Source organism: Dermacentor andersoni, chromosome 4 (genome assembly GCF_023375885.2).
Source record: "Dermacentor andersoni chromosome 4, qqDerAnde1_hic_scaffold, whole genome shotgun sequence".
NCBI lineage: Eukaryota > Metazoa > Arthropoda > Arachnida > Ixodida > Ixodidae > Dermacentor > Dermacentor andersoni.
The window spans coordinates 17273985-17288874 of record NC_092817.1 but is presented as its reverse complement, the minus strand read 5'-3'; the positions used below and the strand labels follow the sequence as shown (position 1 = coordinate 17288874).

The following is a 14890-nucleotide window of genomic DNA, read 5'->3' as shown; positions in this document are numbered from 1 at the left end:
AACACATCTCGCTCGATGAGCGCCGAAACTCGCTCTGAAAATTCTGGAGGGAGGAATCGCGGCAGCACCAAGCGAATTGACTTTCATGCATGTCTCACTTCAGCGCAAACGAAATGTCGAAAGCACAGCGCATGCGAAGCTACCGGCACTACGCGCACTCTGCAAACATCGCAGATCGCCTTGAAGATGAGGCCCGCGCTAGCGCGCACTTTAGCCACGTCGCAGATCGCTTTGAAGACACACGAGCGCCGGCAACTCTAGTTTCGTTGTTACTGTGGAAGCCACAACTTTTTCCCTGGATGAGTATTTGCTGTTGCAGAAGAACATGCTACTATTGAGTGTGCATGTATAAGCAGCTGGCACAATTTGTAGCGATGAAGAGGTTGACGACGGTGGCGATCAAATGGGTACGTGCCTTATGTTGAAGGCGGCGTCCGTCTCCCGACCTGGATAGCGTACAGCTTCTCCTTTTAAATGAATAGTGTAAGCGGAAGAAAAGAAAAATGTTTATGAAGCTCCTAAGCCGCAGGCGCTGGTGGGGTACGCCCCATTAAAACATAACTAAACCTGGCGCGCGACATTGCTCGACAGAGCTACCAACGAGCGGTAAAACAGGAAAGCGCCTATTTTGACGGCGCTTTGTTTCGTCACACATTGCCCCTCCCACATCGTGCCGATCGCTGCGACTCAGCGACGGCGCGACCAACTTGTTGGAATCCAGTCGCGGAGAGCCCACGACGTCGCGGCGGCCGCTGAGCGACGGAATTTGCTGTGTCGCTGACTGAAAATCGCGCCATTGAAACAGCCTATTCGCTTGGCCTACGCCGAAGTAGACGCCGTGGTTGTCTCCGCTCTGTACGGAGCGGTGGGCGAGAAGGACAACGAGGCACCGTAGCAGCCGCCGAAAAAGAACGCCCCTCATCCCTCGTCTCACCCCTCTGCCTCGCGCGTCATAGGAGAGGGCACGCATCCGGGCCGCGTTTCTCGCTCGCGCACGTGAGATTGAACCACGTTCGCCAGTTCATCCTCACACGCTTTCACTCATACGGAACATCACAGCGACGGCGACGGGAGAAATGCGCCTGGAGTGTCCATATAATTGCTATCGCAGTAAAAATGTATGATTTCAAAATGTATGCAGGCCATGTATTGTTACGGTTGGCGTGTAGCACCCCGGGCAAAAAGGATGCTCGACCACCATGCCTCATCGAAACGAAGGGTGGATTCCCAATTTGTTGTTGTTGTTTCGAGTGGTTACCGGTCTGGCAGGTGCCCCGCAGTACTTACAGGCCCCTTCGTGTGTGTGCATGCCTAAGCGAAACGAAGAACGGATTCCTAATTTGCTATTGTTGTCTCGAGGGGTTGCCGTTCTGGCTGGCGCCCCGCAGTGCTTACAGGCCCCTTTGTGTGTGTGCGACTTTAGAAGAACCCTTTCCACGAACTGTCCAACTCTAAAGGGAGGGCCCTTTCCGCGAACCAATGACGCCAAGAAGAGAGGGGATAGTCGCCCATCCACAACCCGACGCCCTTTCCACGAACCAACGACGCGCGAAAGAAAAGGGATCCGCCGCCTATCCCCGATCAAGACTCCACCTGCGGAGGCGGGCTCGTGAAAGCTCACCGGGTAGAAGGGATCCGTAGTCCATCCGCAACCAGACTCGGTGCCTGTCACGTGACGTTGACGTGAGCAAGATCCTGCCTACGATTTTGTGGGCCTATTTAAAGGGCCCCGCAATGTAACTTTTCACTTCCTTCATTTTCTTCTTCTCATCTTTCACCAACCCTTGAATAAACCGTGCAAGTTTCGCGCTAGAAATCGTCTCATCCCTGCCTGATCGCCATGGTCTACGCCGGTCGAGCTGCGAGAAACAGGCGTCGCAACAACTGGTCGGTACCGGTGGGATACGCTACCCTGGAGAACGCAACAGTTGTTGGCACTGTTGCAGCCCATATATGCAGCCTAAACAGCCTCGCTGGTAATCCGTCCCCATATGAATGTTGCGGCCCCGCGAATATTTTCACACTAGATAACCATATAGAACCGTGAACTCAGCTCACCAGACGTTGTTTACTCGACACGCGGGCTTGAATAATGCATGCAGTGGCATTTCCATTCCCGTATACCTACAGGTCCGTACTTTCTCTGAATAAATTTCTAGCAGATTTCGCTCCTTTTCGTTCCTTTTGAGTCCGTATTTTTTACGCTTAATCTTTCATATCTTTCCCTCCATACGCCAGGTTACGGAATCCTGCGACAAAACCGAGTTCATGCATGGCGTTGTCCTTTCGCAAAGTGCCAGCGGTGATTGCACGTTTGCAGCCTGAGTGCCAAATGATCGTCGTGGCGAACCCACAGGCGAAGCCACGACGGATCGCCACCATGCTCAAGTGGCTGGCCTTTGCCGCCACGTGCTCCATTCTGTCTTTCCAGTCTTGGCGGCTCAAGTTCACCGCGAACCTTCAAAGAGTAAGCGTACTCTTACTAAAGTGTAGTACACGCTTCTGCACTTTTACGGTGGCTGGATAGTACTGTCGTGTTCGAATGAAAAGGGGTACAGGGTGGACGACAACTGCATATGTTGTGGCCCTTGGTGACAACTTTAGTATAAGCTCCGCCGATTCAACCGCACTGCACGTGCTGCTCAACGTGTCCTTCTGCTCCGCAAAACATAGCTCCCTATTGAGAGGCGCCGATATTGAAGACATTCGCCAGTGCAGTGACGTCGCGGGAATGAGCGAACGTAGTTGGCCGTCGCATTTCTACAATATCTCTTGGAGCTGGACAGTGGTGTACTTACCACTGTATGTTTAGTTTGTTACAGAATTGTTGTTCATTACCTCGTGGCCTCTTTCTATTCCCGTGTGATAGTACGTGCTCTCTTTTGGTCTCTGTCAGGTGAGAATGCTGAAACAGTGTCGTTGTTGTCCTGTTCTTATCTATGACTGGTAAATAATTTGCTGTGTGAGCTGGTTATATAGAGTGCAGATCGACTGACCAATTATTTTCCCGCCACATTGGTATCTACAAGAGTAATGTGCTTTGTACTCGTCGAAAGAATGCATTATATTCGTGCTTTAAAAAAAATTGGCCTCGTTCTGTAAAGTGAACCGTAGTATTTTCTTCATTGCAGCGAACTCCACAGGGGTGTCTGAACTGTTGTAGTGATATCCACAACTGGGCCTCTGGCACATTAGGCATAAATACAGGCAGGTCATCTTTAAGTGTTATGGAATTTTTTAAAATTGTCTGTTGCAGATAACCCAATTCTAGTCCTTGAGCTGGATTATTCAGTGTGACGGACATTACATGCGAGAGAAATCGAAACACATATTCAACTATTTAACAAAAATCCAATATTTATCTTTTGAATTAATCATATTATGGTACACATCGCATTTTACGAATTGTAGCCGGTGAGCTTGCAAGACGCACTTGAAATTAATTTCCAAAATGATACGAGTCTTGAGACATACGCCCTCAAACTACCCGTAAAAATGATCTGTTGCTCCACTTAATTTTTTAACAAAACGCTCTTTTATGCATTGAAGCACAAAAGTAACTGGAACGCCCCGGTATTCCGTTCCCCACTTTCGGAAATAATATCTCGAAACTGGTGTAATCCTGGAAATTCATTTCAAGTGGATACGCCTTGCGAACTCACCGGCTGCAACTCGTAAATTGCAATATGCGCCGTAAAGCAATTAATTAACACATTAATTAGCTATTTTCGGTTATGTAATTAAACGTGTTTCAAAAAAAATTTAAATTATGGGGTTTTACGTGCCAAAACTACTTTCTGATTATGAGGCACGCTGTAGTGGAGGACTCCGGGAATTTTGTGTCCCTAAACGTGCCCCTAAATCTAAGTACACGGGTGTTTTCACTTCCATTGAAATGCGGCCGCATGCATGGCCGGGATTCGATCCCGCGACCTCGTGCTCAGCAGCCCAACGCCATAGCCACTGAGCAACCACAGCGGGTTAAATATGTGTTTCGATTTCTCGTGCTGGTAATGTCCGCCTCTTGGAATAAGCCAGCTCAGGGCAAATAGTTATGCTATCTGCCACAGGTGATATTTAAAAATTCCGGAGAACTTAAAAGTGATCACCCCGTATATATAGGATACATTCCTCAGGTGTTCTGTAAAAAGGTGACTTCTCGCGCGTTCGATATGAAGAATAATTCGCTTTATCCGGTTTTGATTGTAATCCTGCAGCTAATAATATGTTAAGGCTACGTTACGCATTGATAATCCGAATGAAATCTGATTGTTAACATTGTATGTCGCGGTTATTTAGGTAGATGTTTTATGCTACCGTTTATCAATTCTGTTATCCTTTGTATTACTATTGCTTTCTATGACCTTTCTTTGTTTATTTCTACTTAGTTACATCTCGAGTTAAATCTTGAGCGCTTCTCATGCTTCCACACCACATATTCTCGATCATCTCTGTAAACTTACGTCGGGCTGTCACAATCTCGTGCATGCAGCCTCGGGGACAACCATCACAGTTCGCCATCGACTTCGAGAGCGGCTCGTTCACGCTAGCCGGCGAGTCCGTGCGGATCCTGTCCGGCTCCGTCCACTACTTCCGCACGCCGCGCGAGCTGTGGATGGAGCGCCTGACCTACGCGCGTGCCGCCGGCCTTAACACCATCGACACGTACGTCATTTACTACGAAAACCATGGTTTGAGCTGTAGTTGGGCACACACGTAAGTCTTAGTGCCCCAAACCGTCGCATTAGCCGTGCTCGATCAGCACACGGTCTTCCAAAAAGACAAGCGGTGCGACGGTAACGTGCGGCTGCTGCACACGAACGTTGCAACTCGAATAGTTGCAATAAGAGGGGTAAGCTTCACAAGCATATCAGGCGAAAACATGCGCAGGGACGTTGGCAAAGCACCCAAACAAGTACGCGTAGTTTAATATCTACAGGGAACCAAACACAGTGGGATGAGTCCACCTAAAGGCCCTAGATTTACAAAAAAAAAAGCAAGAAATATCTAGAGACTAAGTCCGCCGAGCGTAGTTCCTGTATTCGGCCAAACTTTATTGCGGTAGTAATTATGTGGACGCTGCTAGCCAATTTTCGCTGCCGGCGTGTGTGCCGATGTTGATGGGGTACTCCATGTGGAGTCTTCCAGATACTAGATAGATGCTATGTTATTGAAGCACCAAAGTTGCTCTGGCCAGGCCTGACCGATTTATTCTTCAGAATTTTGGCCATTGCAGAACGCAAAGAACAGACACAAAACATTTCATTCGTAGTGTACGCCTTTTATCCTAAACCAGTAAAAAAATAAAAGGCTAACTTGCCCCCCTGCACCCCTCCCCCTACCAATGTTCGTTATGGATCTAATATTTCACTGGGCGCTGACTAATGTAAGGTGTCGGGTCGGCCAGCTAATGCCGACGGTTTCATCCAGTCTCATTTTGTGCAGCGTTTAGGCTCGACAACTGCAACGCCACTGGCGGCACTCATGACGCTAGCGTTCCCAGACGCCTGGTAGCTGCCAAAGCACTGTTTCGTCTGCCAGCAGAGGTTGCCTTGCTTTGTCTGCTGCTACAGAGGCGCTACACAATCACACACACAAACACAATCACACATACACACACACACTCTCTCTCTCTCTTTGCAGACTGCCGGCGACAGCGTTCTTAAAGCGAAAGCTTTACTGGCCGCGAACTTGCGGTTTCGCCGTAGCGGTGCTCCGAGGAGGCACATGACGTCACAACGCGCGCCTCGCCGCAAGTATTAAAGCGAACGCTTTACTGGCCGCGAACTTGCGATTTCGCCGTGGCGGTGCTCTGAGGAGGCACATGACGTCACAACGCGCGCCTCGCCGCGAATATTTCTCTCTCGCTCCCTAGTCACTACTGCGCATGCGCCACTAAAAGCACCGAGCCACAGGTGTTCCGCCGCTGCGCAGCGCCGCGTCTTTCCGGCGCCGCCGTTTGGTATGACGTCACACCGCGTTCCTCGTCGTTGCGCTCGCCTCCCCTCGCTTCGCCAGCTGCGTCGCATGTCTGATAACATATTCCTTCGTGTCGGCACCTCTGTCACACTGTACCGACGCCGACAATCTGCCAACGGTCGGCGGACAACTCGGCGTCGGTACAGCGTGACACAGGCCCCGACACGAAGGTCAAAAACGCTGTCGACGACAGTCGGTAGACCGACACCGGTGTCGGCAGACCGAAGTCGGTGTCGGGTCGACCTAGTGTGAATGAGCCTTTATCGTGGTGGCCTCGCAACTCGGAGGTCGGTGGTTCGAATCCGCAGCCCGACAAGCAATTTTTATTTTCGCGCAGCTGGAGTTTTTTCGTTAGGCAACACCGACGCCGACCCGAGTGAGGCAATACAAGCTTCGCTTAGAAAAAAGAAAGAACCAGAAAGCTCGCATTCGCGCATCAGCCGTAGCGGCGGCGCCATTGCATCTCCACAATGCCTGAATAAAGCCTTCGATGTCAATTCGTGCTTACATTAAATAAACACAAGCTTGTCTTTCCACTCTTTATGCACCCGCACAAAGCTTCGCTGTATATAGATTCCAACTCGTTGGATGTGCTGCATTTTTTTTAAGGACGAAGATTTTCTTCGCGGGCCTCGACGGGCTGCGTGAGCGTGTGCGCTGCGCCCTGGCTATATATCCAAAGCACGCCGAGGAAGTGTTGACTGTTTCCTTGCCGAATAGGCCAACCAATCACAGCGGAGCACGCGTGACGCGCGGGCCACTGGGCACCTTGCGGCACCACCAGACGGCGATCGGCCGGCCGGTTGGCTTTGGGAGCCTACGGAAAAACCACAAATGAGGCAGTGTAGGGTGACAAAGGTTGGGCCTTGTTTGAAGTCGGAGAAGCGCAGGGCAAAATTAGTTATGAAGAAAGACTCAGGAACATGGATCAAAATTAATGGGCGACTAAAGCGTACAAGTATCTGTACCAGAAAAGCGTGAACACAGAACGAAGAAAGAGGCCAAGAAAGTTGGCAACCAAGTTTAGGGTAATTGAAAGTGTAAATAGAAAACTAGAACTCCTCAGAAAGAAAGTGAGAGAAACAGAGACAGTGAATAGGGTGCAAGGAATTGAAACAATATGGCCACGGAGAACTACAAGAATGGGAAGAAATAGAAGGGAAAATCTGCACCATATACTGTTACGATTGGCGTGTCTATTGATACATGGCGGGTCTATTTAAGCGTCCCCGCAATGTATTTTTTCATCTCTTCCTCTATATCCTTCACCAACCAATGAATAAACAGTGCAAGTTTCGCATTAGAAATCGTCTCGTCCCTGCCTGGTCGCCATGCATGGTCTACCGGACGCCTGCAGCTTGGCGACAACGCCACGCTACGCAATAGTAACGCCGGTCGAGGTTTGAGAAAGAGGCGTCGCAACAACACACAAAGGGCAGTGCCTAGCTATCTGAGGCTCGAGCTGGTTGCTTAAGGACAAAAATACCGGAGAAAATATTCGCAACAAGATGAGGTAAGTGTATGCTGCAGCAAAAATACGGAGAGCACTCACCGCATTCTAATCGAATGCGAAGGAATGCAGACCCGTAGGTAACGTACACCTTCCAGAAGCGCTTGGGTTTAAAGTTCACGGAAACATCAACTGGTCAGCAGTCGAGATAAGCAAGATGAGTTTAGAGTACTGGTGAAAAAAAGGCAGGGAAGAGATTGATACGACCGGATCTCTTAACAGGCATGGGTAGGGGCACAAGGTAGATATAGAAGTTTTGAGGAAAAAAAATAATAAAGAGATGTATACAAAAATGCTAGAGTGAAAAATATATATAGCATACCTGAATATATCAAGAGGCTATTTATCGCCTCCTTGTTTCCAAGGGAACGCGAATAAATCATTATTATCATCATCATCATGTGTAGTATATGACGCACGCGGTCATGCGTGTGATGCGCAAGCGATACGCTTGTGACGTCGTCATATCGGCTGAGTCCTCCAAGGAGGGCGCACGCCGGTCTTGGATTTTCAGCTGTTTTCGCGGCATACATCGGTCTAATGCATGGTCCCAGTGCATGCTCTGGTCCCAGTGTGATTCTATGCACCAAGGTTGTCTGTTTGATGCGCCCAAACACATATGGGCTCACTATTGCCCAAGAATGCGAAACTGACTGTCCTTGTATTTAGTGATTAAATGATTCGTCGGCCGCAAAGTAAGAAGCTTCGTCCATGATTACCACTGCGGCGCTCACTCACATGACGCTCAGGACCGGGTGCGAATGAAGTGAGTTAGAAAGTGCCCTGGCTGTGTTTTTTAATTACTCTAAAAGACATGCGTATACAGCTATACTTTCGCGCTGAAAACACGCAGGTTCGTCGAGTGGAGTAGCCACGAGCCGGAAGAAGGCCGCTTCGACTTCCACGGGCAGCGAGATCTCGTGGCCTTCCTGGAGATGGCCCACAACTTGAGCTTTATGGTCATCCTGCGACCGGGCCCTTACATCGGCGCTGAGCGAGATATGGTGTGCACACGCAACGTCAGATTGTTTCTTCAAAAGTTGATGAAGTTTTCTCGCCTCCAGGGAGATTTGCTTGTCCAAGGATACATAGAAGTATAGGTGAAGACGAAGTTGGCGCGTCTGCTCGCCAAATTTAGCGATGGCCTTTCTCGCACATGTGGTCCTGCTTCTGGTTTTATCGCGTTGCGACGACACCAATATACAGGAATATTCGGAAACGCTGTCAACACCGATACTATCAATTTCATTCGCCAAATGAGTTTAGTGAAATGTCCCAGCTCTTCTATAATTCTCACATTTAATTCGCCATCGAGTCTGCTGGCTGCTTTGTTGCTTCGGCCCGGCGATTGCCCCGGTGCGATCCCTGGACCATAACTAATAATCCCTTTTAATTGCGAGGATTTGCTGCAGATGGGTTCCAATGATTCTGTATGGGTTCTCTACGGAGGCCTTCTAACTTCACTAGCTTGTCTGCTAAAGCTAGAATGCTATTGAGCGTCCAGAAATGTTCGGCGTACCATGAGTGAGTTTACTGAATGTCATAGCGCTAAGCAATCAGGAATTTTACGTTTTGACAATGCCCTCGCATTCAAAAATTTATCACCAGTCGAGCAAAACAAAACTTATCCATATATGCCTCGCCAACAGGCGCGTTTGAAAAGTAACTGGGCTTGAAATCGGAGTAGCTCTTTTAGTGATTATTTATCACCCTTAGAACTAAGCCTAACACTGCCGTTTTTCTTCGTCCTGTGGGTGTTGACTCTTCTTTCTGACACTAACTTTCAAAATGAATAACCAACGGTAATGACAGCTTGCGTCGCACCGTTTAAGGTTGTTTTTTTCTACCGGCCTTAATTGCTTGCGTTAACTTAACACAAAATTGATGGATGTGGATTAAAGTACCAAGAAGACAATCACTGTAACAGCTCTTTCTTTTCTCAGCTCAGAAACGAGCCTATAGGCACTGAATATTTATCCTTGTTGCTAAGGCGTTTCACATGCTTTCGGGAGTTTTGTAAGCCTCTACTAATAATGTGAACACACACACAAAAAAAATGGCTTGAACAGCAAGCACGACAAATATTACACTTTCGAGCCTAAACCGAAGCAAAAGTTTCCTCACTTAAATATAGTAGAAATAATTTCAACGCGAAAAGAGAGAGTAAAAGTGAACACAAAATATTATAGAGCGACTGGGTACACATAATAGAGTTGGCGCTATTTCTAGAGTGTGGCGAAACTTTTGCAGGGAGGCCTTCCGCACTGGCTTTTACGAACAGATTCCGGCATTCGCCTGCGAACGATGGATACAAGTGAGTTCTTGTGGTGCATGTTTCGTTTCTTCGATGGCATGGCAACGGAAAGCGTCGTTTATCGTCCGGCGCACGTCTTTATTAATGTGCAGCCATAATCATTTATGTCAAAAGTAAAGCCTGCAGGAACAAAATTTCATTTTTTTTCTGTCCACCTGGAAGCCGTGAGAAGTCGATACTAGAAAATAGTTAGTTAGTTAGTTAGTTAGTTAGTTAGTTAGTTAGTTAGTTAGTTAGTTAGTTAGTTAGTTAGTTAGTTAGTTAGTTGTGTTTTAGTGACGCAAAAGCAGCTGAGGATATATGATGGTCTAAACACGAAATATTAGAACATAATGAAATACACATTTAGCGTGAACGCGATTCCATTAATTTATAGGTGGAATCCCATGTCACGAGTTCCGGACGAACCACTTTGTGCGGGTATAGTTGCGACCATCAACTCATGTTGGCACCGAATAAAACGGTAACCCAACCATAGAAACTTCGCATTGTCGTTAATGTGTTGGTATAGTGGGAGCGCTGTCGTTCCGATCAGCTGACCTTTTGGTCGGTTTCCATCGCGAGCCTCGCGGGTCCGGTGGGGCGTTTTATTTTTCGAACAATTGGTTAATTTTCAAAGAGGTGCGTTGAAGCAGGCGCAACAAACCGCGCTTTATCTCGCGTAGAGTCTGTCGTAATTATGAAGGAGGCGCGTTGAAATGCGCAAATGAAGCAAGTTTTAGCGTTAGTGTAATTGCTCGCCCTGTCTGGATCGTTTCAAACCTCCATCTTCCTGTGACCTCGTGGTTCTGGCGAGTTTTGGCGAGCAGAGTTGCCTCAACCTTAGTCAGTGTAATGTTACTTGTAGCTCAGGTAGAAGGATACTTACAAGATATGTTTACACTTTGTCCAAACATGACCAAGATGGCAATAGACTATAGCATGCAATCGGCATCCCATCGTATCTTTCGCGATCTTCACTGCAGTCCCGCTAAGGCGGTCTTTATCTGTGGCTGTTCCGTATCATGGCTCCCGGCCGTAAAAGCACCGTCCTGGTGCATCATCTACACATTGCTGATCGAAAGAAGGTGGTATAGGGCTTGAGCCTTCCTTCGTGCATGAACGACGTCGCTGGATGTTGACGATGACGAGGAGGGACCAGAAGGGACAGTCTCGTCAGTAACTTTGTTGCACCACGCGGTATGGTTCGGTGTAACCTGACAGCAGCTTCTGGGAGACACCCACGCGGCGTGTGGCCTTTGCCTGTGGCTGTTCTGTGTCAGTATAGCTGCCTTCGTGTCTGCGCTCGACGTCACGCGCACGATGGTTCACCATTTTGATTGGCGATGCTCAACTAGTCTGTTCTATGCGTTAAGCTGAGCAAGCTTTGTTGAATGTGTAAAAGCGACGAGCAAATTTCGTTATAACACCTAGTATGTGTGACTTTTTGTAGTTAATCGCGAAACACAAATTTTTTCCAGGATACATCAAATTTGCGGACCGCTACCTCACCGAACTTTTCAAGCGGATAAAGCATCTGTCCGTGAGAAACGGCGGCCCCATAATTATGGTTCAGGTGAGTATACGCCAAATGGCTACGGTTTTCGTTGTTGCCAGCAGTAACAAACCCTCATGACAAAAGCGATGCTTGCTCAACATGACGGCCTATTTATTTAACGAAAAAGTGCAGTCTGTTGTCCCCGTGCCGGTGGCGTCGTCTCGCATGGGGCTTATAGCGTGGGAAAAGACAAGGACGAAAGGAAGACGTGACACACACAGGCGAATTTTGCGATGCTGTGACAAATCACAATTACTAAAGAAACATTCGTGCTGCGCTAATGCCCACTTCAAAAAGAAAAGATAACATACGTTCTTGATGATTATGTTGATGCTGATGCATTATCCCAGAAGTCTGCTAGAAAATTTACTCTGACTCATCAAATCCACGCACTGCAGCGAAAGCCAATGGGGAATTTTATTCTGGACATTTTCAGATTCCGCTAAATTGTCAATTTCTTCAATGGCGGAATTTTAGCCAATCAGAAAGGTCGTTGCAGTCCCCTGGGCCAATCAGAGCTGACTATATGATGGCCAATTCGACAGACTCAGGAAATCTGGCCTGTGTGTTCTCGCCTGATAAGCGATCTTTTGCTCCTAAAAAAATGCCGATAGGGAAGAGATTCGAAAGTGTGACCTAACAATCTCTATTCACTTAGTATGCGTTTTTTCTGTGTTCGTTTGTCCTTCTCCTGTCCTTTGTGGTCGTATTGCCATAGTCGACAGTGTTGCCTGCGTCGCATATCCCTATGGCAAAGATCGGTAATACGTACATCGCCGCAGGTGGAGAACAAGTACGGCTTGTCCAGGAAGTGTAACCGCACCTATCTTCGCCACCTGCGGTTCTTGATGCGCCAAGAGCTCGGAAGCGACACTGTTCTTTTCACCACGGACCGTGTTGGCGTGGGCGCCATGTCTTGCGGAAGGATAGAAGGAGTCTACCCGGCAGTCGCTTTCGGAGCTAGTACGTGTGATCACTAAAAAGGAAAACGAGCGTGCGAAAGAAATTACTACCAGCGGATTATCAGCAAAGCAACATGGAAAGTCGGTACCGATATATGTGGCTTAGTTGTGTATGTCTAATATTAACCCGAGCAGTTGTGTCTAGGGTTGCCAATTCTCCATAGGTGGGACGGTGCCGGGGTCATGGGTAAAAGAAATGTGAGAACGACCTGTTTTTAAAGGGTGGACTATATATATATATATATATATATATATATATATATATATATATATATATATATATATATATATATAAGGTGGACTACAGGCTCCGAACCTGCATTCGCGTGTATGGTACTCGGTGCTTGACAGAGCCGAAGACTTTGTGAAAGCCTGAGCGTTCAGTAACACCTCCTTGGATTTAGCGAACGTTTCTCATTTGTAAGCGCATGCTGCCGCCCTAAATACGCTTGCATCGTGGTGATGTTTCTACCAAGTTCAAGTGGTTTGGAATAATATTTATCCCTGTCACTACAGAGTTACGGAGGAAGTGGAAAGAGAGAAAACATTAAAAACGCAATAAAGAAGACAACGACGAATGTCTCACCACCTCGGCAGCAGGTAGTGCCAAGGACAGTTCACGTCTGTCGACTAAAACAAATTTTGTAGATAAAAGACCGAAGGAAATCTGAGGTGTCGTACACTTCTATAGTATTTTGAAGGAAAAAGGATCACGCGAAGTCGCGCAGTTGGTTCGTTGTATGTGACTTTTAATGTGCATTTTTAACTAAAAGCCATCCTTTCTTTTAGCCTCTATGGTTGTAAATAATGCGTCTGAGCGTTACATTCTTTTTTACAATTTCTTTCTTGCCGAGTTGCCCCTACTTCTCCGTATCGGGTATGCCTGTCTCTGGCCTCTTTTGTGGGGCGATCCCGGAGATAAACCAGTCTTAAAAGCGTCGGCCGATCTGGAAGATAGCGCAGTAAAAAACTTCAGGCAGTCCGACGCTCCTCCTACTACCCTCGCGCGAAGGTGGCGCGATAGAATGCCGTGCGCAGTCCCATTCTGGCCCCCAACTCGTTAAGGAAGACATTGTCTTTGCTCGACTTCGACTAGAGGTTCATCACCTTCCATTTTTTTTACTCGTGCAGCTTGTCCTGTAGCATAGATGTGGCATAAGACCGCTTGAGAATAGAGTGACAGCTGGTGTGAATGTCCGCTGTGGACACTTGCGGATGTTATTGGTTAAGTTAGCTGATGTTTCTTGAGGCGTGGCTGTTGAGCAGTGCCAACGTTTCATTTTGGATGCGCACGTTCTCGCAGCGGCCAATGTGTCTGAGGCGTTCGCCACCCAGCGAATCTACCAGAAACGGGGGCCGCTATTCGTCTCAGAGCTGTATACAGGCTGGTTCGACCGCTGGGCCATGCCCCACCGGCACGTGGACCCTGCCATGGTCGCCAGTGCGCTTCGCCAAGTCCTGCTCGCCGGCGCTTCTGTAAACCTGTGAGTGTTCGCGCTGCAAAAGTTTCGCTTGTAAGCGAACGAAGCCTTTTAGGTGAATCCTCTGGAACTTTGCTGACCGTGGCACCACCGTCGCCTTGTCGAATAGCTTACACGTAGGAGAACACTCGCATAACGAATTGGCTTAATATGTAGCCCCGCCTGTACAATACCCCTACCATAGGTGTCAATGACCGGCTAGGTTCTCCACGCAATTACGTAATGAAACAACACGCGGTACCTACATATCGTCAGTGCCACAAATATAGGTCTTCAAGCGCATAATTCCTTTATTAAAACGAAGCTTTCCGTATCCCCTCACCCTCCCCCACTCCCACTCGAGTTTTGGCGCGTCTGTTCAGTCAGCGTTTTGCCGACTAACGTGGGCCAGGCCTGGATAGGAGGAAGAGGAAAAGAATAAAATGTTTATTTATAGAAGCGTAATATATGACGTAAGATATTGCGTCGTCTTCTCCTTGCTTCGAGCCTGCGCTACCAGGAAGGGTTGGGGGGTGGGGCTCAGTCCAGGACCTCTACGGACTCTGTTTACCGGGCCTGCTTTACCAGCTCGTGCAGATAGTCCGCGCTCCGCAGCGTTGCCTTGCACTCTTCAGACGTTAGGTTCGGAATGGGGATAGTGCAATTGTAAACCGGGCTGATCCCGCACCCAGTGTAATCCGTGGTCGCGTGGATCCCCTGTTTCTCGTGGCGGGGGTTCCCTCGTCTTCCTGACTTGCCGAGCAGTTAGGTAATTGCTGTACTGCAAAACGCGCTAAAGAAGATGAATAATTTTATCGTACTATGTAGTTAACACCTTCACAATAGCTCCACTTCACATAGACCCCAAAATTTGCGTTGTATCTGCCTTTTTCAAGATTAATGTGCCAACTAGCCCGCGAATAAATTCTTCTGCAACTTGTAAGAAGGCTGCCGCCTTTGCTCATCCGCCGACCATTGTAGAATTTGCTGCCCGGCCTGCTGGTGCGTGTAGTTGTATACAACAATGTCAAAAATAAAAAAAAAATAAGAGAGAATGCTATTTCGCATGAAATACAATCACTCCGATCATCGACAATCACAAATTCACTAGAAACGCATGCACGACGG

The 14890-nt window shown here is 47.9% G+C and overlaps 1 protein-coding gene across 1 annotated transcript in view; it reads left to right on the top strand.

Annotated features, from left to right (window-relative positions):
* The first annotated feature begins 2247 nt into the window (after window positions 1-2247).
* The window catches only part of LOC126536058 (beta-galactosidase-like), a 33847-nt gene continuing 21204 nt past the window's right edge, over window positions 2248-14890 (top strand). Inside the window, exons 1-7 of the mRNA XM_055073294.2 lie at window positions 2248-2467; window positions 4493-4665; window positions 8343-8493; window positions 9740-9803; window positions 11264-11358; window positions 12123-12303; window positions 13606-13786. Coding sequence (XP_054929269.1) covers window positions 2273-2467; window positions 4493-4665; window positions 8343-8493; window positions 9740-9803; window positions 11264-11358; window positions 12123-12303; window positions 13606-13786 — 1040 coding nt within the window. The 5' untranslated portion in view covers window positions 2248-2272. The remainder of the gene's footprint in view (window positions 2468-4492; window positions 4666-8342; window positions 8494-9739; window positions 9804-11263; window positions 11359-12122; window positions 12304-13605; window positions 13787-14890) is intronic.